The sequence below is a fragment of the Solanum stenotomum genome, chromosome 5, assembly GCF_019186545.1.
Source record: "Solanum stenotomum isolate F172 chromosome 5, ASM1918654v1, whole genome shotgun sequence".
Taxonomy (NCBI): Eukaryota; Viridiplantae; Streptophyta; class Magnoliopsida; order Solanales; family Solanaceae; genus Solanum; species Solanum stenotomum.
The window spans coordinates 41,318,499-41,342,813 of NC_064286.1; the positions used below are offsets into that span (position 1 = coordinate 41,318,499).

Consider the following 24,315-nt stretch of genomic DNA (forward strand, 5'->3'; position numbering starts at 1 on the left):
GAAACAATTTCTTCACTTAACCATTTCTTCTCTCCTTCCTCTCTCACATAGTTTCTGACAAGATTTGGGGGTTATGAAGTATTCCTCCGCCCAATTTAATATGACGTTAGTTTGACTTGACACAAAATTTTAAAAATAAAAAAAATAAAAATTTATATGACTATAAGTTATTTCATTAAAGATAAAATAGATATTTAAAAGTTAAATTTCTACGTAATATAGAAACGTGTCGTTTTTTTAAATAACTAAAAAGGAAAGTGAGTCATATAAACTGAGACAAAGGGAATATATAATACACAAGCGTGCTCTTTACTTTGGTTTCTATTTATATCCTCTAATTTTGAATGTTTATAAGTAGACATTAAACTTGGATAGAATTGAACAAATAGATCGATACACATGTTACTTTACGTCTTACATAGTAATTCACGTCTTACATGACATCCTACATGACGTTCAACGTGTATTATGCTACGTAGAACGCAAGTGTTTACTTGCTCAGCTTTATAGAAGTTTAAAAGGCATTATGTATTATGCCTATATATATATCCTACTCATATTTGAGATCCTGTTAATTTTCCTTCATTCTCCATATCTGAGTAATTTTGGTCATTGGGGATATAAGGTTATGAACACAAGCTAGTGTTTAGGAGAAGATTAAGTTGCCAAAAATGAAGTTTATGAAACTTGGATCCAAACCTGATACATTTCAGTCAGATGGGAAAAATGTCAGGTCAGATCAAGTACCTAGTTCTTCAAAGTTTTATTCACCACTTTTTTCTTGTTGTGATTATTCAGAGTAGTTTTATTGTGGAAAAAACTGTTTCTGGTGTTATATTAACACAAATTTAACTTATTTGCTTATCCCCTTTTGCATTTATCTTGTGTCAATCATGCTATGTTTGTTCAATTGAAGCTAGGTTTTGTATTTTCTTTTCATACTGTTTTGATATGCTTTACTTGAGCTGAGCATCCATCTGAAACAACTTTCACGAGGGAGAGGTACAACGACGTAAGGTTGCATACATACCAACTCCACTCGTGGGATTACATGGGGTATATTGTTGTTGTGTGTATCTGAGTATACGGATGTGTTTTGTTCCAGAGATTAACTCTTTAGTAGGGTTAATGTACTTTTATTCAGTCATAAGAAATCTCGCATTCCAATTGCTTAGCTGTCTTTTGATGGTTTCATTTTTCCATATGAAGTACCTTCTTAGAGCTTGTGTAACACCCCAATTTAGGATAAGAAGTCTCACATCAATAAAACATAGGAGAGATGTTGAGTATATTAGTAAGTATGCCTTACAAACTAATGATGCGCTTTAAAATTGTGGGAGTTTAGGCTCAGAATGGACAATATCTTGACATGGTTAAGCCATATCTGTGAAGTCTATCTATCTATGTCTTTTCATCACTCACAATAGCCTGGTGAATGTTTGCGTTTTTTCTCTGTTTAAACAAGTACTCATCAATAATATTTCCTTTAATGCAGATATGTTGCTTCAGAGTTGGATTCTGACATCGTTGTTAGTGTAGGAGACGTTAAGTTTCATCTGCATAAGGTACTACTATCTGACAATTAATATATGCTACCTTCTTCTGTTTGAGATTTTATTTCCGATGTTCTGCTTGCTGGTCTTAAGAAAAGAATGAAATAACTGAGCATACTTTAGTATTTCTTTTTTAATTGTAGTGAAGGGTGGGTTGGTTTAGTATTTCCTGATACTTGTAATCGATGAAAATTGCAGTTTCCTCTTCTGTCCAAGAGTGCTCATTTGCAAAAGCTGGTTACAAACTCAAGTGAAGGAGATGGTGATGAAGTTCACATTCATGACGTTCCGGGAGGACCTACTGCCTTTGAAATGTGTGTCAAGTTTTGTTACGGTATGACCGTTACACTGAATGCTTATAATGTCATAGCAGCAAGGTGCACTGCAGAGTATCTTGGAATGGATGAGACTGTTGAGAAAGGAAATCTTATTTACAAGATTGATGTTTTCTTACACTCGACCATTTTCCGAAGCTGGAAAGATTCGATAATATTTCTTCAGACCACTAAATCTAGGTTACATCTGTGTGAGGAAGTAAAGTTGATCAGCCACTGTACTGATGCTATAGCATCCAAGACGTCTATTGATGTTCGCAAGGTTGATTGGTCTTATACCTATAACCGGACCAAGATACCAGAGGAAAATGGAAATGGTCCTAACTCGAATGGAATTAGAAGCCGTGTCGTGCCAAATGATTGGTGGGTTGATGACTTATGTGAGCTTGAAATAGATCTTTATAAACGGGTTATGGTCAACATAAAGAACAAAGGGATTGTTTCCTCTGAAGTGATTGGAGAAGCTATTAAAGCTTATACTTTGAGAAGGTTCCCGGGCTTTAGCAAGGGTTTTTGCCAGTTCAGTGATGTGTCCAGATCGCGCTCAATATTAGATACGGTTGTATGTCTATTACCTGCTGAAAAAGGTAGTGTCTCTTGTAGTTTCTTGTTGAAATTGCTAAAAGCATCCATTTCCGTAGATTCTGGAGAAAAGGTAAAGGCAGAGCTAGTAAAAAGAATAGGGCAGCAACTGGAGGAGGCTTCTGTCAATGGTCTTTTGATTCGAGCTACAGACGGGGAAGCAACAATGTATGATGTCCATGTCTTCCACAAGATACTAGAGAACTTTGTTGTGCATAATAAGGATTTGAAAACTCAGTTTGAAGATGGTAATGAAATTCCAGGGGTTTTATCAGAAGCTTCAAAGCTCATGGTGGCGAAGCTAGTAGATGGATACCTTACAGAAATTGCCAAGGATCCTAATCTTCCATTGTCGACATTTGTTGGTCTAGCAGAGATGGTAACAGATTTCCCTCGCCCTAGTCATGACAGCCTTTATCGGGCAATTGATATATACCTCAAGGTGAGAATCTGTTGAACTAATCTATGGAACTTTTTCGATTACAAAAGAAATGACATTACTGTATTACTTGAATAATTAACAATAAAGTAAAATAGTCTAATATTTCCCGTGTCACATACATTATTGGTAGTGGAAACTAGTGCAGAAAGTTCCTACTCTCAACTAATGAATGCTAGCAAATTTACTTATTGATCTTCTTGTGATGTTGTAGGAGCACCCTGGGATCAGCAAGAATGACAGAAAGAGAATTTGCTGTCTGATGGATTGCAAGAAGCTCTCAGTTGATGCATGTACACATGCCGTGCAAAACGAGAGACTTCCATCACGTGTTGTCGTACAAGTTCTCTTCTTTGAGCAAGTCAGGGCCAATGCATCATCGGGGAGCAGCACTCCGGATCTTCCCAAAGCTATTAGAAACCTCACTAGTGCTTCATATGCGAGCTCAAGGTCAGCGACAACAAATACAGAGAATTCGGAGGTTACAGCCTCTGTAGAAGAACTGAGGGCTTTGAAAGAAGAGCTGGCAGCCTTAAGATTGGCAAATGGAGGACTAAATGGCGATACCAAACGTCACGTTGACAAGGCTGCCAATGGTAGAATGAAAAGTATACTTTCATCAAAGAAGATCTTTACAAAAATTTGGTCAAGCAAAGGCAGGAAACAAGGGGAAAATAGTGGCTCAGATTCATCTGACAGCTTGGAAGAAGCTAAGTACACACCTTCAAGAAAAGGAAGATATTCAGTTTCTTGATCCTAACTTAGTACCAGAAAATGTAGTCACTAGTATTGGTGGGTCTTTTCTTTTCTGGGAATTCTTTCTTTCTTTCTTTTTTCCTCCTAGACTAGAGTTTTCCTTAAATGACTTTAGCATGTCAAAAACTATAGTCATCTTAGTTCTTATTTGTTTTCATTAAAATTAAGATGTCTGAATCTGAATACACATTTAAGTTTAAAATGTGCATTATGATTTAGGTGTTTGAATCTGAATACACGTCTGAATTATAAAGATGGTGTATTAAGATCTGAATACTAAATAATTAAGATTGTTCTTTTTAATATCTGAATATATAAAAATTGTCTTTATTTGAAATTGAATACAACAACAATATACCCCGTGTAGTCCCACAAGTGGGATTACTTAAAAAAAGATTAAATATAAAAGTCAATAAAATACTTAATTAATTGAAAATTAAAATTAACAAAATATTTTTAAAAAATTATATGGTGGTGGTGGTGGTTGTTAGTGTCAGGAATGGTGATGTTGCGACTGTTAGAAAATCTCCAAGATAGCAACCTTATATCATTAGGAGTTTATTTCCTCTGCTTCTAGACTTCTTATTATATTAGGAGTCTATCCCCTATGTATCTATTTAATATGTACGTCCATGTTACAATTGAATGAGCAGAGAAAGTGAGATCTTCTCCAAGACTTACAGTGACTAGTTGATGGTGATGGTTGACTATAACAGGTGATGGTGACGGATGATAGTTGTGGTGGACTAATAGTGATAATTAATAGTGATGATGAATTATATCAATGGTTGAAAATACATAGTGAAGATCCAGGGTGGGGATTTTTAGTAGTGATTGTTGGTTGTTATGGTAGTGATGGTTGATGATTGAAATAGTGGCTAGTGGTGGTGATAGCTGATTATAGTGATTTACATCGGTGGTGATTGTGTATGTGGATAGTGGTAGTGAGTGGTAGTAATTGATTATGGTGGGCAATGATAGTCGCGGTGAATAAATAAAATTGGGGAACTTGCATCTTTGTAGAACTTAATTCTTAAGTAGATATCTTAATAATAGTACTTTGTTATAGATCTTAATCATTCAAATCTATTCAAACTCATTAAGTGGTTGTAACGTGAGAAAACTACATAATAGTTAAGATCTGAATGATTAAAATTCAAACCTAAAAAATACACAGACTTAGAACTCATTTGTTTTCATTAAGATTAAGACATTTGAATCTGAATGTACATCTGAATATTAAGATGTTCCATAAAGATCTAAATACTTAGTTAGGGCTATTTATTTTCTCAATATTTGACATATAAAATTTGTATTTTTTTAAAAGAATAATATAAAATTCAAATAAACAATAAATTGATCTAATACTATATCAAGAAAATATTTTAAAAATTATATCTGACAATTGGTGGCGGTGTGGTTGATTATGGTGATTTTGTGTGTCGATTTGAAAAGATGTTAATTGATGGTGGTTGTGGGTAGTATCTTATGGTATAGTGATTGGCCGTAGTGATTAATCGTGGTTGGTGGTGGCGACAACTGATAATTAGTAGTGGAATGATACTGATAGCTAATGACGATGATGGACCGGGAAGGACCAGTAATTAAATGTGAAGATGGATGATGATTTCAATTTAAAGATTATTTTGACTATTATCATTTTTGTTTTATTAGTTGTTACATTTCTCAAATAGTAAATATAATATATATTTTTTATATTATTGGTTATTAATACCTTTCTCAAATAATAATTATAATATTTTTTTCTATGTTATTGGTTATTTATTATAATTTATTTGTAAAATCATTTAAAGTTTTACTTTTGCTTATTTTCTTAGTAATAAAATTATAAAATTGAATTCACATGAGATGTACGCCTCTATTCTTGACGTGAACGACCACTTTCTTGGAACTCATTCATAGGCACTAATGGGCCCTGTAGATCCATGTGACCTATGCCTCACCCCGTACTACATAAAAGGACTCGTCTCGCGACCCCGCCTTTTAAAACACCCTTCAAAGATCATAGTAGCTCCATCATAAATTTTCATTTAGATAATGATAAGAAAATTTCGTAATAAATTGAAAATATTTTTATTTCTTTATCTTTTTCGAATTGAAGTAGAATAAGATTTAATAATAAACAAGAAATAAATAATATATTTATTTGAAAAAAAGGATAATTTTGATCTATTTCTTTTTTTTATTCAAACAATTGACGATAAAAGACATGTTTTAATCAAACTATTAACTGAGTACTCCATCGGTCCCTAATTACTTTTTATGGAATACATTTATAAAAAAATTTGGGTACAAAAACTAATCCCAAGTGTTGGAGCAAGTTATGTAGTCCAACATGAGTTGTGGTATAGTGGTGAGACTTTGTTGGTAGCGCCACCTCTGAATAGGCCCTGCAGTGCGCAATCCAAATTTAGTCGAAGCTCCAATGTGGACTCCGAACACCAGCTGAAAAACCAAAAAAAAAAGTTATATAGTCATTGATCTTAAAAACCCTTAAAAGTGGTCCATTTATAGGAGCGGAAGTCGCTATTTTTGTATCCAATATCAGTGGATCCCTATTTCAACTTCGTTCCTGCCCTTCAGGTATCAAAATCCCCAATTACTTATCGACAAAATCGTTTTTGGTTTCTCGAAGAAATTCTTTTTAATCATCATCGTGGGAGTTTTCTCTAATTTGTTTGTTAACAAGTGTGCCTGAAATTCTGAAGGGATACGGTGGATTGTAGCTGATTCCATCTTCTGATAGAACCCAAAACCTTAGCAATAGGTATCTTTACTTTGATGTGCAATACTTCTTACGCTTGTTGGCATCATTGCCAGTAATGCTTTTCTAAGGGTTTAGCCGTTTTCTTATAGTGTCTTGCTTTTGATTACACTATCACTTGTTGATTGTGTTTAGGTTATCGCATTAGTTGTTACTTTTCCTTATTAGTTGCTTTGTTTTTGTTTTCCCTTTTTCATTATTTTGATATGTTGTACTTGAGCCGAGGGTTCTCTCGAAATCTGATATGTTGTACTTGAGCCGAGGGTTCTCTCGAAATCTGAGGTAGGGTATGGTCTGCGTACATTCTACCCTTCCCATACCCACTTATGGGATTTCACGGGATATGTTGTTGTTGCATTGGAAGTAATGCTTTTGTATGTGGGCTTGAAATCTATCGTTTAGCTTTCTAAATCTTAACTCTTCTTTACCTTTTTGTTTGTTTATCTTGTTATCAACTTTTGTTGGATTTACTCTTTCTATTTTACCAAAATCGATATCATATAATATATTTCTTATATCTTTTGGTGTCATATTTTTTTCTTGCCTGTTCCACTTTACTTGTTTTAGAGTGCTTAACTTTACTTTGCTGCAGTCTGGCGCTGTGTTACATGCTCCTCTTCTCTTTTTTTCATGTCATTCAACTCTTAAGTGAGATGCTCTTCTTTTCCCTAAAATGATTCAGACAATTGATTGATAATTTCCGAGTCTTCTTTTCTGTTCAGATTTCATTGAAATAGCATTTCAAAGTCTTCTATAGCTGATGCAAAATCATGCTGTCCCTTAGTTAAATTTGTCAAATATGGCTAACATAATCGTATTTCGTCGATCCAGATCCATGGCAACTGGAACTTCTTCATCGTCTTTACTTCCTATTGATGAAGAAGATGAGATATTGATGCTATACGGGTCCGAATCAGGTTGGGTTGAGGCCAAAACTCACTGTGATCACCTGGCTTCTTTGTCATCCGATCTCACCCATATTCCAACTCCTGATACTCCTTGCAACAGGTTCATCTTGTTACAGCCCTATATTTTCTTCTCCTTTGCAAACTCCTAGAGACCCGTACATATGATATTATATTGTATGGTATTACTGTACTTCCTGTCACACTAAGTTGTCAAGTGGTACATTTGTCTTTGTTTCATTTTATTTCCTTCTTTTTTGAGCTTGTAATGAGATTAATTTGTGTTCATTGTTTTATGCAATAAGTAGTCTAATAAGCATTTTATTTCTTTTAGACTTTCAATGTTTAGCTATTCAAAACTTGTTTCTAGATTAAAGTATCAAGCACCCCATAGTAGGCGCTAAACACTCCTTTGTGTCTAGGACCTTACATCAGTTCTCTTTTTGTGGTGATGTTACTAATTTACACCAAATATAAGGAATAGAGAATGTATGAAATGTTAGCATGCTATGTTACCCGGACTCATCAAAAATGTCATCGGGCGTGTGTTGGATCCTTCAAAAGTAATGCATTTTTGAAGGATCCGACACAGGTGCAACAACATTTTTGGAGAGTCCGAGCAACTTAGTTAGCAAGTTCCAATTTGAGAAGTTCAAAAACATGAAAAGAGAATAAAAATGGACTGATTTCAAGGTTGAATAAACATATTTAGAGTACTTCTCTCTCTTTAACTTTTAAGAAGGAAATGTAAATTTTATACATCAATATCCTTTTGGTTCTAAACTATATGTTTCGCATTGTGCTATTTCAACGCATTACTGTATGTCCTTACGGAACTTGCTGGTCAGTCCACTCTCAGTTCTGTAGTTTTTAAGTCTGTATATTGGAATTAATAGTCCATTCATTGCTTTGGTTTTCAGATATCACATAGGCATTTAGCGATCTGATACACTTCCACCCATTTGTATAGATGTTTCTAGTTCTTCCAGACTAGGAAGGACTGGTTTTAATTTACTTCGCTTGACTTCGTTATTAAACCTACTATGCCTGTGAGAATAGCTGTAAATGGTTATGGAATTTCTTGTTGGAAGGAAAACAATTTGGTGACATTGTGCAAAAAACTTTTTGAAGGTGCCAACATCCAGTAGAGAACTGGCTATGTTTGTGTTGCAAGGAGGTTCTTTGCAGTCGATTTGTTAATAAGCACATGCTCGAGCATTACAAGCTGGCCGATCACTCTTTAGCCCTCAGCTTTAGGTAACTTTTGTGAGACAAGACGTCAATATCTTTCATCATTTTAGTCGTCACATCTTTGAGCTGAAGATACACATGTTTATGGATTTCCTTTTGTTTTTCCTTCTGGAGCAGTGATCTATCCGTATGGTGTTTCTCCTGCAATGCCTATTTAGATGCTCAAGTTATAGTGCCGTTGCAGTCTGTTCATTTCACTGCCTACGTACTGAAGTTTAATGAGCCTCCACCATCACGAGCAGTGGAGTGTGTACATATTACAGATAACAGAGCAGACGGTTCTTCTACTTCTGGGAAGTAATATTTTCATCTTCTCTTTGATGCATGTGATGTTAGGCTGTTCAAAAATTCTCTTCAAACTGATTTCCCTATAGGAAAATGGTTTAGCGAAAACTAATTTGGATCGTGGCCTTTTTATCTTGATATTGGCACATTAACCTCTTATTTCTGTGCTTCGTAAGCAAAATAGTTTCTTGAGGTATGCACCATTTCGCGTAAGAATAAGAACAATGTAAAATCTGTCTGAACTCTCAAGGAAATATAATTGGAGTTTAGAATTATCTGGCTGCTGGTAAAAATTGGGTTGCCCTCAATTTTGGACATCTTTGTTAAAGGATTGGAAAATTGGCTTTAAGAAGAGGTTATTAAGTACTTGTGTAAAGTGGATATGATTATACTTTTCAAAATTTCAAAGGGATAAAGAAACGGAAATTGAAGTGAGCTCAATTCACATTCAATTTATACATATACTGTGTTATGCCAATAAAAATATTGTATACAAAAACATATCCAATCTCAATATTGATCAATCCATAACGTTAAGATTAGGTTGAACTCTGCTTAAAAGTTGCTACTCAAGTTTTGATAAATTAGCAAAACCTTGGATCTTCTAATTTGGATAAAATTAGATAACTTGCCAATTTTTTTTTTCGTATGAGAACTTTAGTAATAATTTGTCAGAACCCAAAAATTAACATGATGTCACTTGTCTATTCTCACCAAGCCAAGTCAGCCTCAATCCAATGAAATAAAAGAAAAACGGAAAGATAATGCAAAAACAACATAAAGGCGGAAAACTTATTCTTTCTATTAACACACCAAAACCTGATTGTCACGTGTACAAGTCACTAATACATAAGTGCAAAATTAATAAATAAGTACATATCTCAACTCTTTGTTTCTCAAATAGAATACAACATAAAAAGAAGAACTAGAGGGTCCGCCAGGATGACAAACAACTACCTCTCAACAATTCTCTGACAAGCCTCGAAGATGGGAGAGAGAGCGATCACATGATATTGGGCTTGGAACCTATACAAGTGTAGAAGCAAGGGGTGAGTACCAACAACATGGTGTTCAACAAGCAACCTAATAAACGAAGCAACTTAGTTAGAAAATGAATACTCCTTTCATCCAAACCGAACCTCCTAAAACTATAACATGCACATAAATTAGCCAAACCTAACAGTTCTAGAGTGCACAACTCACAAGTTTCAATAATCACAGTCCAATAATCACAATTTCACAACCAACACGTATCAAGTAAGTCAATCTCAATGTCAAGTAGAGTCAATCACACATAACAGGTGCATCAATCACAATTAACAAGTCAAACATAAGCATCAAAACACATCAAATCACAATAATCAATCTCTTGCCGGAACTATTTTCCTTCAACACAATATCACTAGTCGGAACCATTTTCCATAGGCTTTATATCAAATCACTAGCCGAAACCATTTCCAATCGACTTTATATCACTAGTCTAAACCATTTCCCGTCATCTTTATATCATATCATTAGTTGGAACCATTTTCCATCGATTTTATATCATATCACTAGCTGAAACCATTTCCCCTCGGTTTTATATCATTTTACTAGCCGAAACCATTCCCGCCGGCTTTATATCATATCACTAGCCGGAACAATTTCTCATCGGCTTTATATCATATCACTAGGCAAAACCATTTTCCATCGACTTTATATCATATCACTAGCCGGAACCACTTCCCACCGACTTTATATTATCTCACTAGCCGGAACCATTTCTCATCGGCTTTATATCATTTCTATAGCTGAAATCATTTCTCATCGGTTGCGTATCACAAGTCTCATCACGGTGTAAAACAATCAATGCACATAGCAAGTTCATGCTATAAGGAAGAGGCAATGATTCAAGCAATTCAAGTTCACATTCATGTTATCAAACACTTCATTAATCAATCAAATAAGGATCACAACAAGGCAATTCACAAAACATTATGATCAACACATAATCTTTTCTTTAATCCCCTTTTTATTCATTACGATTTATCAAGTGGAACAATGAATCCCTCACCACATTCCCATTACTCCTAACACACACACACAATGAAGGCAATACACGAATTCTACTAAATTACAAGGTTTAGGACTTGCCTTAATTTAACCAACTAGTCACTCCTAGACTTGAGTCTTCTTTTTTCGACCAATGTCTAAAGCCACACAATCTATATCAATCAAGTATTCACAATAAATTTCCAAAAACAACAATACCCAACTCATATACTTTAAAAAATGAGTCAATACACAAAATCCAATTCCAAAAATGAAGTTTGAATTTGAAATTCTTCACTTGAAATCATTACCCAATGCAGTTGAAACTTATTGGTGAAAATCATTTCGAAAAAGGACTTAAAATCAATTCACAATCTCCATTTTAGTTTAGAACTTGAGTTCTTGAAAAATTTTGTCATTTGTCAATCAAAATCTCAAATTTTACTGTTGAAATCCATAAATGATCAAAGGGAGATGAAGTTCTAGGATTACAAAAGCTTACCCAAATGATTTAGCACAAGAAATCCTTTCAAAATGGCGACCAAAGGTTTTGCCAAGCTCAAAAATAGAAAAATGGGACTTAAGCCTCGAAATTTTCAAACCAAAAACCCTCCCTTATGTCGCTTAAGCAGATGCTGCAAAAATTGGGGGTCTCGCTTTTGCGAACCAAGCTTTGCTTAAGCGAACCCTGATTTGCTTACGCGAACCACGCTCAAAAGCTCAATCTTGCTTTTGCGAGCCGATCTTCGCTAAATCGAAGTTCGTAAAAGCGAAGGTCCTCTGCAAGAGTGAGGATGCAGTACTAGAAACATCGGCCAACACAAAATCATCGAAAGGACCCTCATAATTTGTTCGGAACCCTGTACACATAAACCACACATCCAAATCGATTATACTCGATGTTTCAGGCTCAATGAAATCGTTAAAATACGAATCTGAGGTCTCCTTGATCTGACATACGTGAAGACCACAATAAACTAATATAATGCCCAAAAAGGCTAAAACAAGATTCAGACCTCTCAAAAATTAACCAAGACCTCACATAGGTCTAAAATCATCCCTCGAAACCAATGGAACTCTTGGAATCAAGGCCCGAGCATCTGAACCCTGAATATTGACTAAAGTTAACTCAAAGGTTAAATTCTCAACAATTTCCAACTTAGGGTCTCAGATTCTCAAGAAGACTCCAAATCTAAAACCAACAACTCTCACTGATCAGATTCCACATTTCTAAACTGATGGAATCGACAAAATTTCATTCCCACACTCAAAACTTCAAATGACACTGAAAACCATTTTTTAAAACAATATTAGTCTTTCAAACTCAAATCTTACTTAAAACTGAGTTTGGAGAATTCTATAAACATAATAAAATAGAGAATTCATTTTTATCTAAATAATTTTTTTTATCAATTATATATAGTATAAATACACTTTAATTAGAATATGAATTAAACATATTTAACCTATCCAGTTTTTGTAGTTTTTAGTTCCTTTTTATCACAAAGCTGGCCCATCTTCTTACAAATTCATTATAAAATTGTGCCTCCTCTAATTCCTACTTATTATATATATTTTATTTTTTTAATTTATTTTTATTTTCATATTTTTATTTTTAAATAATACTAATAATAAGTGGGAATTAGAGGAGCTTGAGGTCAAGTTTCTCAATTTACAAAGAGAGAAACTAAGTAGGCGTTTGGCCATGCGATACCATATCACGATATGATATCGTGAGATGGAATTAGCATTTGGACATGCGATTTTACATTGATTCCATCTCATGATTCCATATAATGAGAGGTGATACTATATTCTCCAAAAACCATGATATGGAATTATATGGTGATTCCATATCATGATTTGAGATATTTTAATACAATAATTGATCCATGAGATTATATTTTGTTAAAACAACCCCCACATTATATCTACTAACCATTTGTTTCATATGTAAATAAAATTTATAATCACATCATTACTTTTTAAAATTTATTATTCTCACCGACATAAAATTTATTATTCTCACCAACATTCACTTGAAACAATTAACCGGCATGTTAAAATAGTTGCCGAGGCAATTGGCAAGATGACATCAACATTTATACAACAAAAAAATATGACTGGTGTACATTCCAAAATTCGATATAATACTCGATTTTGGCCTTGGTTTAAGGTAAAATTTCAATCACATTAATAAATTTATTTTATGGCCTTAATAAGTGCACATTTATATTTTATGTGTAAGTTATTAGTATTTAGTTACATATTTCCTATCAACTTTGTTTAAAGAGATAATATTTATTTTATGACTTTGCATTGTCTTGGAAGCACTATTTTTATTACTCTTACAAACATTATTTTTATGAAGTGCATTCTATAATGCTTCCAATTTATTTTATGTTCACTAAACTAATATTGATGTATTTTTTATTTGGTAGGATTGTGTTGGTGCGATTGATGGAACATATATAGAAGGGGAGGTTCCTAAAGCGGTGCAACAAGCATATTGTAATCGCAAAGGAAGAACATCACAAAATGTCTTATGTTCTTGTGATTTTGATATGCGATTTACCTTTGTTGCTGCTGGTTGGTAAGGTATTGCACATGATAGTAAAGTACTTGAGAATGCACTTGTTGAACCAACGTCACAATTTCCATTTCCGCCACATGGTAACTTTAAATTACATCCTTAGAATAAATTATTTATTTACACAAAGTTGTCTCATTTACGTCACATATGCTTTTAGTAATTCTTTATAAAATGTTTTTGGTAGATAAATACTATGTTGTTGATGCTGGTTTCCGAAACACAAAAGGATTTTTAGCTCCATACAAAAGACTACACTATCATTTGCAAGATTACCGAGGAAGTGAAAGAGAGCCTCAAAATGTCAAAGAACTATTTAATTATAGGCATTCATCTCTGCGCAATGTGATTGAACGGACTTTTGGAGCTTGAAAAAATAGATTTAGAATACTGAAACAAAGCATGAACCATTATGATATTGATACACAAGTGAAAATTATCATAACTTGTGCAGTGTTACATAATTATTTGCGAGAATACCAAAGTAGTGATGAAATATTTATGGTCTATGAACATGAAGATATAGTTGTGGAGGATATTGACCAACAAATGGCTCAAAGTAACAATGTTGGTTCATCTTCGGTCACATGATCGAGAAATGTAAGTTCAACATGAGGAAATTGTCTGTACTATGTGGGAGGATTATATTAAAGACTAGTACACTACAATTTATGTTCAATTTTTTTTATTAAATTAAAGTTAGATGAAACAATTACTTAAGTGGAGAACAAATAACTTTGTAATAATTTATTATTCGATTTTATAATTTTTTTTGTTTATTTGATAATATTGAATAAACAATTGGGGCTATTTTAATAGTTTTACAACTTATGAGATTTTAATGTTTATGAGAAAATATACAACACAAAAATTTCATATTGCATGTCCAAACAAACCTTCAATTTCATCTCATGATTCCATATCATAATACCATATCATGATTCCATATCATGATACCATATCGCATGGCCAAACGGGCCCTAAGTTTCTTTTTATCTCAAAGTTGGCCCACCTACTTTAGTTCCTTTTTATCACAAAGCTGGCCCACCTTCTTACAAATGCATTATAAAATTGTGTCTCCTCTAATTCTTACTTATTATTTATAAATATATATATATATATATATATATTTATTTATTTATTTATTTTTATTTCTTTTTTAATTTATTTTTATTTTAAAATTTTTATTTTTAAATTGTACAAAAAATATTACAAATTTGGTTAACTCTCGAAATTTCACGCATACTGTATAATTGAGACGAAGGGAGTAATATATATTATTTGAAAATTACATAAAAATACCATAAATCATACTAATAATTAACAACTTACAATATTTGAAAAACATATTCACTCTCAAAATTTCACATGTACCACATAAATTGAAACAAATGGGGTAACATATATTATTTGAAAATAGTATATATATATATATATATATATTACTATATATAATAAGTGGGAATATCTACTACTTACCACATGACAAGTGTTCATTTGGGCCCATTTATTATTTATATGTTTTCAATTTTTAATAAATGTTGTCTATCTTATTCTTTTTTTCAACCTTTTATTTTAAACTTCTTGAAATTTAATTACCTATTTATTACTCTCTCTATACATTTTTAATTGTTATGATTTCCTTTATAGAGTCAAACTATAAGAATTTTAACTAATATTTTACAATGTGTTTTTTCATCATATTCATATGCAAAAAAATTACAATTTATAGTACTTTTTGTATAGATTTTGCATATTTAAATTTTTTGTTTAAAATATCAAATTAATACAATCTAATTTAACTTTGAAAATTATTATATAATATATTACTATATATAAAAAGTGGGAATATCTACTACTTACCACATGACAAGTGTTCATTTGGGCCCATTTATTATTTATATGTTTTCAATTTTTAATATATGTTGTCTATCTTTTTCTTTTTTCAACCTTTTATTTTAAACTTCTTGAAATTTAATTACCTATTTATTACTCTCTCTATACACTTTTAATTGTTATGATTTCCTTTTTAGAGTCAAACTATAAGAATTTTAACTAATATTTTACAATGTGTTTTTTCATCATATTCATATGCAAAAAAAGATACAATTTATAGTACTTTTTGTATAGATTTTGCATATTTAAATTTTTTGTTTAAAATATCAAATTAATACAATCTAATTTAACTTTGAAAATTATTATATTACTACTATTAATAAGAGTGAATGTGAGGAGCTTCCCGTTTATGGGAATTGACAAAAAAATCCTCAAATGTTACTTTTGTAATTTCACATGAAAAATGTAATTCAATTGGTTAGTTAAAGGAATAGTGCAGCTGCATTTCATTTTTTGTATCTATTGGACTAATTTGTCCCCTTAAAACTACAAATAATTCGCACAACTTTCTGAAAACATGGGCCCCACTTATTACTACTTAGTTGTATTGCTTTGGTGACTGATATCAATTATTCTCTCTCCAATAATATTTCTCCAGTATTGACTTTATACATTTTTTAAGAAATTATAAATAAAAGAGTACTATTACTATATCTTTCTTTAAATATAATAAATATAATGTATTAAAAAATATAATTGAAAAATGACTATAATTAATGATAAGGGGTAAACTATCCATTGATTTCATAAAGTGGACAAGTATTGTAGGACATTCCAAAATAGTATAATAGACAATAATTATTGGACGGATGGAGCAGGATTAAGTCTTTCTTTCAGTTCTTTTCTCACATTAATTAATTTCTCTCAGCATTCAATTAGTGGATCTTTAGTAGAATTAATTAGAATACTTTTTACTTAATAATACACACAATATGCAATAAGAGGAAGCTTTCGTTGGTCTGTTCTTTTAAGGGTATGTTGATAAACCATCAACACTGAAAGGTAGCTCTACTGATAATTGTGAAGAAATCATATTAATGGATTAAAAATCAAAAAGAGGTAATTAAACCCTAAAATATTATAAAGACATCTATAAAATTTTGTTGAAGCTCAAAATCTATTAGTGTCATATAAATTAGGATAGAGAAAATAACATATATTATTTGAAATAACATGAAACGTACTACAAATCACACAATAATTAGCAACTTCAAAATTTAAAGGACATACAAAAAATTTGATCAACTCTCAAAATTCTACTAATATCACATAGTTTGGGATAGAATAAAAGTAACATATACGTAAAATGTACTATAACTCATAATAATTAAATAACTTCAAAATCTAAAAGATATATAGAAAATTTGCTTGACTTTCGAAATTCTATCAATGACACATAAATTGGGACAAAGAGAATATTGAAAATTACATATAAAGTATTATTAACCACAATAATCAACAACTTAAAATTTAAAGAACATACAAAAAAATTGTTTGACCGTTAAAATTTTATTAATGTCACATAAATTAAAATAAAAAATAAAAATATATGTTGGGCCCGTGCTAGCACGGGCTATTGTAACTAGTACTATTAATAAGTGGGAATTAGAGGAGCTTGAGGTCAAGTTTCTCAATTTACAAAGAGAGGAACTAAGTTTCTTTTTATCTCAAAGCTGGCCCACCTACTTTAGTTTCTTTTTATCACAAAGCTGGCTCACCTTCTTACAAATGCATTATAAAAGTGTGTCTCCTCTAATTCCTACTTATTATATATATATATATATATTATTTTTTTAATTTATTTTTATTTTAATATTTTAATTTTAAAATAGTACTAAAAATATTACAAATTTGGTTAACTCTCGAAATTTCACGCATATTGTATAATTGGGACGACATGAGTAACATATATTATTTGAAAATAACATTAAAATACCATAAATCATACTAATAATTAACAACTTACAATATTTGAAAAACATATTCACTCTCAAAATTTCACATGTACCACATAAATTGAAATAAATGGGGTAACATATATTATTTGAAAATTACGTTAAGAATACTATTAATCACAGGAACTAAGTTTCTTTTTATCACAAAGTTGGTCCACCTACAGTAAAACCTCTATAAATTAATATAGGTGGGACCATGAAATTTTATTATTTTATAGAGATATTATTTAATCAATAAATTAATAATTATTAATTTAAAGAATGGTTTGAGATTTAACGAAGGTTAATTTTGATTATATCAAAATCATTGTATTTTACTAATTTATGTATTATATTTATTGATTTCACATAAAAAAAATTTATACATAAAGTACAACGAATACATCAAAATCATTGTATCTTACTAATTCATGTATCATATTTACTGAATTGTCACTATCGTGCAAACAAAAGACATGGATGACAAGTGTGTTTTTTGATGAATATATTCGTTGGTTTGACCACAAAATGCATGGTAGACGAGTTTTGCTTATGGTAGATAATTGTTCAGCCCATAATAGAAATATTAAAGGACTACAAAATGTTGAACTGTTTTTCTTTCCACCCAACATGACATCCAAAATTCAACATTGTGATGCTGGGATAATAAGAGTTTCAAGATGTATTATCGTAACAGATTTTATCGTCGGATATTAGAAAGCTATAAACTGGGACAAACTGATCCAACAAATGTTAATGTTTTGGATGCTATCAATTTTGCAATCCCTACTTTGACAACAAATGTTCAGCAAGAGACAATAGCAAATTGTTTTTGACACTGTAATTTGTTTGGGGAATGTGATCTCAGAGAATTTGAATGAACCCACTTGTGAAAATATCATTCATGAACTTGAGGTCATGATTAATGATCTCGTTTACCACAATAAAATTGATGTCAATAACCTGTTGGATTATTCGGGTGAAAGTGATACATGTTCAGAGGTCCAGAGTTTAAATGAAATTGTGGATACCATCGGAAAAAATAATGTTGATGATGAAGTTGAAGATGATACTATATCTTTGGAACCAGTTATTGGTAAGTAATCACTTATCGCATCTAGAACTCTTCACAATTTTATGGTGCAGTTCAAAAAGACAATAACAAAACTCTTGGATGCAATAAGAAAAGTTAGAAATGAGCTTCAACTAGATTTGGATTTTAAGGAAAAAAACAGAACACAATAGAATCATATTTTACTAAATTGTCTTAGATATATTTGTAATTTTTAAGAATTATTAATTTATGATTTTAGTAGGACCATATATTTATATAGGATCTTCTAAAAATATATTATCTTATTATCTTATATAACATATATTATTTAAAAATTACGTTAAAAATACTATTAATCACAGGAACTAAGTTTCTTTTTATCACAAAGCTGGTCCACCTGTACTTACAAATGCATTTATAAATTTGTGTTGTTGGCTGGCCAAATGACCGGTTTGCCCTTATTATTTTATTTTAATATTTTCCTTTTTAAATAGCACTAAAAATAAATTTAAAATATTATAAATTTGGTTAACTCTCGAAATTTCACGCATACTGTATAATTGAGACGGGGTAACATATATTATTTGAAAATTACGTTAAGAATACCATTAATTGCAACTTAAAGTATTTAAAAACATATGAATTAGAGCAACTTGGGATCAAATTTCAAAATTTACAAAGAGTGGAACTTGCTTTAGGTAATTAGGGTCAATTATAGAAATTTATAAAGACGGGAACTAATCTAAAATTTAACCTTCATATACTACTTTATCTAATTTGATGGTTGATCTTAGGCATATTTATATGCCTAACTTGTCAATAATTGCCCATAAAATGCTTCAATTGAGGAATAATCTTGAGTCTATTAGCTTGATTTTTGTTATATTTGTGATGAAGTACACTTACACACATGATTAGTTGTTTCAGGAACTCTTAAAGGAAGTGGAATTGGAACGAAGAAAGACGGAGCAAAGATGTGCAAGAAAATGGCCAAGGCAAAAACCACCAGTGGCTGACGCACTAGTTGGCGCGGCGCGCCACTGGTGGTACGTCAGAGAGGAGTCTGTGGCGCGCTGAGAGGCGCGACGTGCCAAGGAGGAAACTTCAGAGGCGAGTTGTAGGCGTGATAGGAGGTGCAACACGTCCTTCTTTTACCGACTTTTCCAAGTTTTTAACATTAAATAGGATTCCTAATTGGAGTAGGATTTGTTCCCAACTTTTCCTACTATTATAAATAGAACCTTAGGGCTCCATAATTAGGGGAATAAGTTTGATTTAGTGTGCAAGAGCAAGAATTCAAGTGTGTAATAGGTTTTGATCCTTTAACTCTTTTATTTTCTGGAAATTACATGAATTATTGTATTTTCTTGTTTTCAAATAGCATGAGTGGCTAATCGCCCTAGTTCTGGGGCTGTAGCTACAAATTGATTGTTGTTTATTTAAGGCTTGTTGAATTAAATCTTGGTTGTCATTATAAGTTAATTCTATATTCTTGTTTTAGTATTTTATGCTTGCGCACCATATGATAAATTTAGTGTTTAATCTTAAAATCGAGAGAGGAGAGATTAGATAGACCAGAGAATATAGAGAGCTTGGTCCACCCATTAGATTGAGGTGATTAGTGTTCAGGAGTGACGCCCAGACGAACACCTTGCTTGGTTATGAAATAAGATGAAATCTTAATGCTCGCCAGTTAGTCTATTTATCCCCGCTCAACGATGTAGTTAGATAGCTAACTGGGGTAGGCGACGAGAGGTGTGTAACCCGGATCATACCATCAACCCTATAAACCAGTAACTTGACAACTGAAATTAATTCTAAGCCAATAATGTGATACATGATTCAGTATATGCTGCAGCCCTGGAATTGCTTTTAACTTGCTTGAAACATTATATCAAAGTTGTTCATAATTAGTTACGTTAAATTAGTACATAATTATTAGTAGATAAACAATAAATCATCAACTCTTGAAAAGGTTACTTTTTACTTTTAGTTGTAGAATTAAGTGAATATAAGTTGATCATAAGTCCCTAGGGAGCGATAACTCGTTTCTTTAAGAATCTATATTACTTGCACGACCACGTACACTTGCGTGTATATTGGGGAGCAACAATGATTTTCTTCATTAAACAACAAGTGTGTGTAGTGCCTTTTCCCTAACAAACTTTTCACTTCTCTTTGCAAGTATCTAAAAGTGTTTCTCTAATAAGTCTTTCGCTTCACTTTCCCTAAAAATATTTTTTAATTTAAAACTCATACAATCTCAAATATAAATTAACATTGATAATTTAGAAAAATGTGATTAACTTTCGAAATTTCACATGTACTACATAAATTGAAACAAAAAAGTAACATATATTATTTAAAAATTACGTTAAGATTTATAAATCACACATATAAATAGACAAATAAAGTAACAATTATTGTCCCGTGATTGCACAAGTTCATTGTATCTAGTATATTATAAGCGTATATAAAAATAAATATGTACATTATTTTTTTAAAAAAAGGTGTCCTAATTGACATGGGATTAAGGTTGGCAATTGGACCGGTTTTTTTCCGGTCCGGTCCGGTTCCCGTACCGGTAAGTCCGGTACCGGTTGAACCGGTAAGGAACCGATCTTATAGGTATCGGAACCGGTACCGAAACGGAACCCAGATTTTTATCCGGTTGATCCGGTTCGGTAAGAATCGATTCCTGTCCGATAAGAACTGGTTCCTGTTCGGTTCAACGGTCAATTTAATTTTATTTTTTAAAAAAAAAAAGTTGAACGTTATAAAGTCGTTGGGCCCTTTTAGCCGTTGGGTTGGGACCCAAAACGGCTCCAAACAGCCCCACTCCTCTCTACCCCTTAACACTATAAATATACCCATATTTTTTCATTTAAATCACAAATTCACAAACTATTTCATTAATATCTTATAAAATCTCTTAATTTTCAATCTCTCATAAATTCATAATTATTATTTTGTGATATTGACTTGGAGTTCGAATTTCGGAGATTTATTTGAAGTAAATCGGAAGCTTTAATTGACATCTCTCAATTTCGGCTTTGGTTATACGTCTACTTTTACGTAGACGTTCGGTATATTCGTTCCAACTTTAATTTTTTTTGTTGTTTATTAATTAAGTTATTTTATTTGTTTGTTATATTATCTTAGCTTATTTTTCATAATATTAATTATTTTAAACTTGAACATGAATTTGAAAAAATATAGTGGTAAAAGACCAATATCGGAAAGAAAAAATAATAGGGGAGGAGGAAGTAGTTCTAATTCTAAAAATTTGCCACCTCCAAGATTTAGAATTAATACTAATGATTATACTCATGTTGATGAAACTTCTTTTACACGAGACTCACGACCTATTGAATTTAATTCCGAAAATGAAGTAGATCATGAAACTTTAAATAGATGTTTTACTAATTTTGAGGAAGAATTGGATGAGGAAGTAGAAATAAATAAGGAAGATGATGAGACCCCCACCCCTACTAGTTCGGCTACCGAATTACCGGAACAAGATGAAGTCCCCTCTTTACCTACTTTTTCAAAGACCGCTGTACGTGTTNACTAGTCCGGCTACCGAATTACCGAATCAAGATGAAGTCCCCTTTTTACCTACTTTTTCAAAGACCGCGGTACGTGTTAAAAGATCTTTAGTATGGAAATTTTTGATACAAAATGAGGAAAAAACTACTGTTACTTGCACGTAATGTAAATTGATCATGAAACATGTAACTACGGGTACACAAGGGGGAACGGGACGACTAAGAACACATTTGAGAAAGTGTAATAAAGAATTTGCTCGCCTAGATGATATAGAAAGGGCTAATAGAAATGGAATACCTCAACCTGAAAATTCTATGGGAGTTGGAGATTCTAATATGGTTCAAAGTGTATTAAATATGACTAACCCGGCTAGCCGAAGCACACACCGCACATATAGTAAAGAAAAAGATCGTAGAGAATTAGCTAAAATGGTTGCTGTTTGTGGTTTGCCTTTTTCATTTCCTTCACATCCTGGTTTTATTCAGTATATTCGGGAATTGTATAACCCAGATTATGAAGGTATTCCAAGAAGTACAATTAAAAGTGATCTTTTTAAATATCAAAAAGAATATTGTCATTTTCTTCGTTGTTTATTTGTTTATTATGATGGTAGATTATCTATTACTTCTGATATGGGACGTAGTCCTAATGGTAATGATTATTTTACAATTACTGTCCATTGGATTGACCATGAATGGAACATGCAAAAACGAATATTAGGATATAAATATGTTGAAGAAACTAAAACCGGTGCTTATATAGCAACAAAAATAGGCTTTATTTTACAATTTTATGGAATATGTGATAAAATAATGAGTGTCACTTTAGATAATGCTTCTAATAATTTAAAAGCAATTGATTATTTAAAATGTAGACTTTGTCCAATTGATAATGATTCTTTTCATATTAAGTGTGCCGCACATGTGTATAATTTGATAGTAAAAGATGGTATTTCTCAATTTGGAATTTCTTGTGAAAAAATTAGACTTGCTTGTAATTGGATTTTTAAAGCTAAAATAAAAGCTAGAATTACAGAATTTAAAAATCGTTGTAAAGAATGTGGACTTGAATATAGAAAAGTTCCAAAAGAAGTATGCACTAGATGGAATTCTTTATTTGAAATGCTTCAAGTTGCTTATATTTATCAAGAGCCGGTACAATTAGTTTTTAATGCTCATAATGCGGACCCGAATTTGAGAATTGGCTATGAAGATTGGGAAAATACAAAAGAACTTATTGAATTTTTAAGTGTTTTTTATAAAGCAACAAATGCTGCTTCTGGTCAATATTATCCAACTATTTCTTCTGTTTTAGTAAATATTTGTGCTATTTCATCTGAATTTGCAAAATATAAAGGAAAAGATCGATTTGAAAATTCCCTTGCTTTTATGATTGAAAAATTCAAAAAATATTTTTTCCCTATTCCTCAAATCTATTTGACTGCTACTACTTTCAACCCAAATTACAAATTAAAAGGTGTTGAAAGAATGGTTGAAAAGATTTATGCAAATTTAGAAATTAAAGATGATGAAACTCCTAGTGTTGAAGATTGTAAAAGTAGCATATATATAAAAGCTAGAGAGTTATATAATACATATAAATCTATGGAAAAAAATATTCCAATAGTTGAACCTCCATCTTGTAAACCTAGAAGCGATGATACGGATGATTGGATGGATGATTATCTTGAGCTTGAATCATCTACTAATAATGATTTTGATTTATATTTCAATCAAGCATGGGAAAAGATTAGGCATGAAAAAGGACAACTTCAAGCTCCAATATTAGTATGGTGGAAGAATCGTGAAAATCAATTTTCGACCCTTGCTAGGATTGTTGGAGATGTGCTAGCGATTCAAGCATCATCGGTCTCTTCGGAGCAAGCCTTTAGTGCGGCGAAATTTATGATTGAAGATCATTGATATTCATTAACAAATGATAGTTTGGAAATATCAGTGTTGTTTCGAGATTGGGTCAATGCCGAAAGAAGAAATACCGGACTACCACAATTAAATAGCCAAATAGAAGATGAAATAGATGAAATATTTGGTGATAATAGTGATGATGACATGGAAGCAATGAAAGAAGAACGACAAATACAAGTTCCAAAAAATGTTTCTTTTGAAATGATACAAAAGTTACGAAAAGATTTTAAAAAATGTTTTAATTGTTAGTACAATAATTAATATTCAATACCTAGATTATGTACTCTTTGTCTCTTTCTAATATTTGTATTATACAATTTATTTATTTGAATAAATATACGGCTATTCGCCTTATTTTTTAAAAAAATAGTCTTTTATATTTAATCCAAGTCATTTTAGAAATTTAATTTTCAACTATTTTATTATTAGTTTAAACTTTAATATA

General features: G+C 31.8%; 2 protein-coding genes and 1 pseudogene across 2 annotated transcripts; all 3 read left to right on the forward strand.

Annotated features, from left to right (window-relative positions):
* Positions 1 to 569: 569 nt before the first annotated feature.
* LOC125865286 (BTB/POZ domain-containing protein NPY2-like) lies at positions 570 to 3,864 on the forward strand. Its single transcript, XM_049545494.1, has 4 exons — positions 570 to 733; positions 1,496 to 1,565; positions 1,752 to 2,912; positions 3,124 to 3,864. The coding sequence occupies exons 1-4, from the start codon at positions 672 to 674 to the stop codon at positions 3,661 to 3,663; spliced, it is 1,833 nt and encodes a 610-aa protein (XP_049401451.1). The 5' UTR covers positions 570 to 671; the 3' UTR covers positions 3,664 to 3,864.
* Positions 3,865 to 5,238: 1,374 nt separating this feature from the next.
* Positions 5,239 to 9,332, forward strand: LOC125863986 (uncharacterized). Its single transcript, XM_049543942.1, has 5 exons — positions 5,239 to 5,265; positions 6,187 to 6,269; positions 7,282 to 7,458; positions 8,487 to 8,612; positions 8,724 to 9,332. Exons 1-5 carry the CDS (start codon positions 5,239 to 5,241, stop codon positions 8,905 to 8,907), a joined length of 597 nt encoding a protein of 198 aa, XP_049399899.1. The 3' UTR covers positions 8,908 to 9,332.
* Positions 9,333 to 17,796: 8,464 nt separating this feature from the next.
* LOC125865307 (ARS-binding protein 1-like) lies at positions 17,797 to 18,601 on the forward strand (annotated as a pseudogene).
* The last annotated feature ends 5,714 nt before the right edge of the window (positions 18,602 to 24,315 follow it).

Bases quoted from the DNA above. Each gene is read 5' to 3' on its own strand.
- LOC125863986 (XM_049543942.1), top strand. From the start codon at position 5,239: ATGACGATGATGGACCGGGAAGGACCA. The intron at 5,266-6,186 runs GTAATTAAATGT...AACCCTTAAAAG, and splicing joins TGATGGACCGGGAAGGACCA to TGGTCCATTTATAGGAGCGG. The intron at 6,270-7,281 runs GTATCAAAATCC...TCGTCGATCCAG, and splicing joins ACTTCGTTCCTGCCCTTCAG to ATCCATGGCAACTGGAACTT.
- LOC125865286 (XM_049545494.1), top strand. From the start codon at position 672: ATGAAGTTTATGAAACTTGGATCCAAACCTGATACATTTCAGTCAGAT. The intron at 1,566-1,751 runs GTACTACTATCT...TGAAAATTGCAG, and splicing joins TTAAGTTTCATCTGCATAAG to TTTCCTCTTCTGTCCAAGAG. The intron at 2,913-3,123 runs GTGAGAATCTGT...GTGATGTTGTAG, and splicing joins CAATTGATATATACCTCAAG to GAGCACCCTGGGATCAGCAA.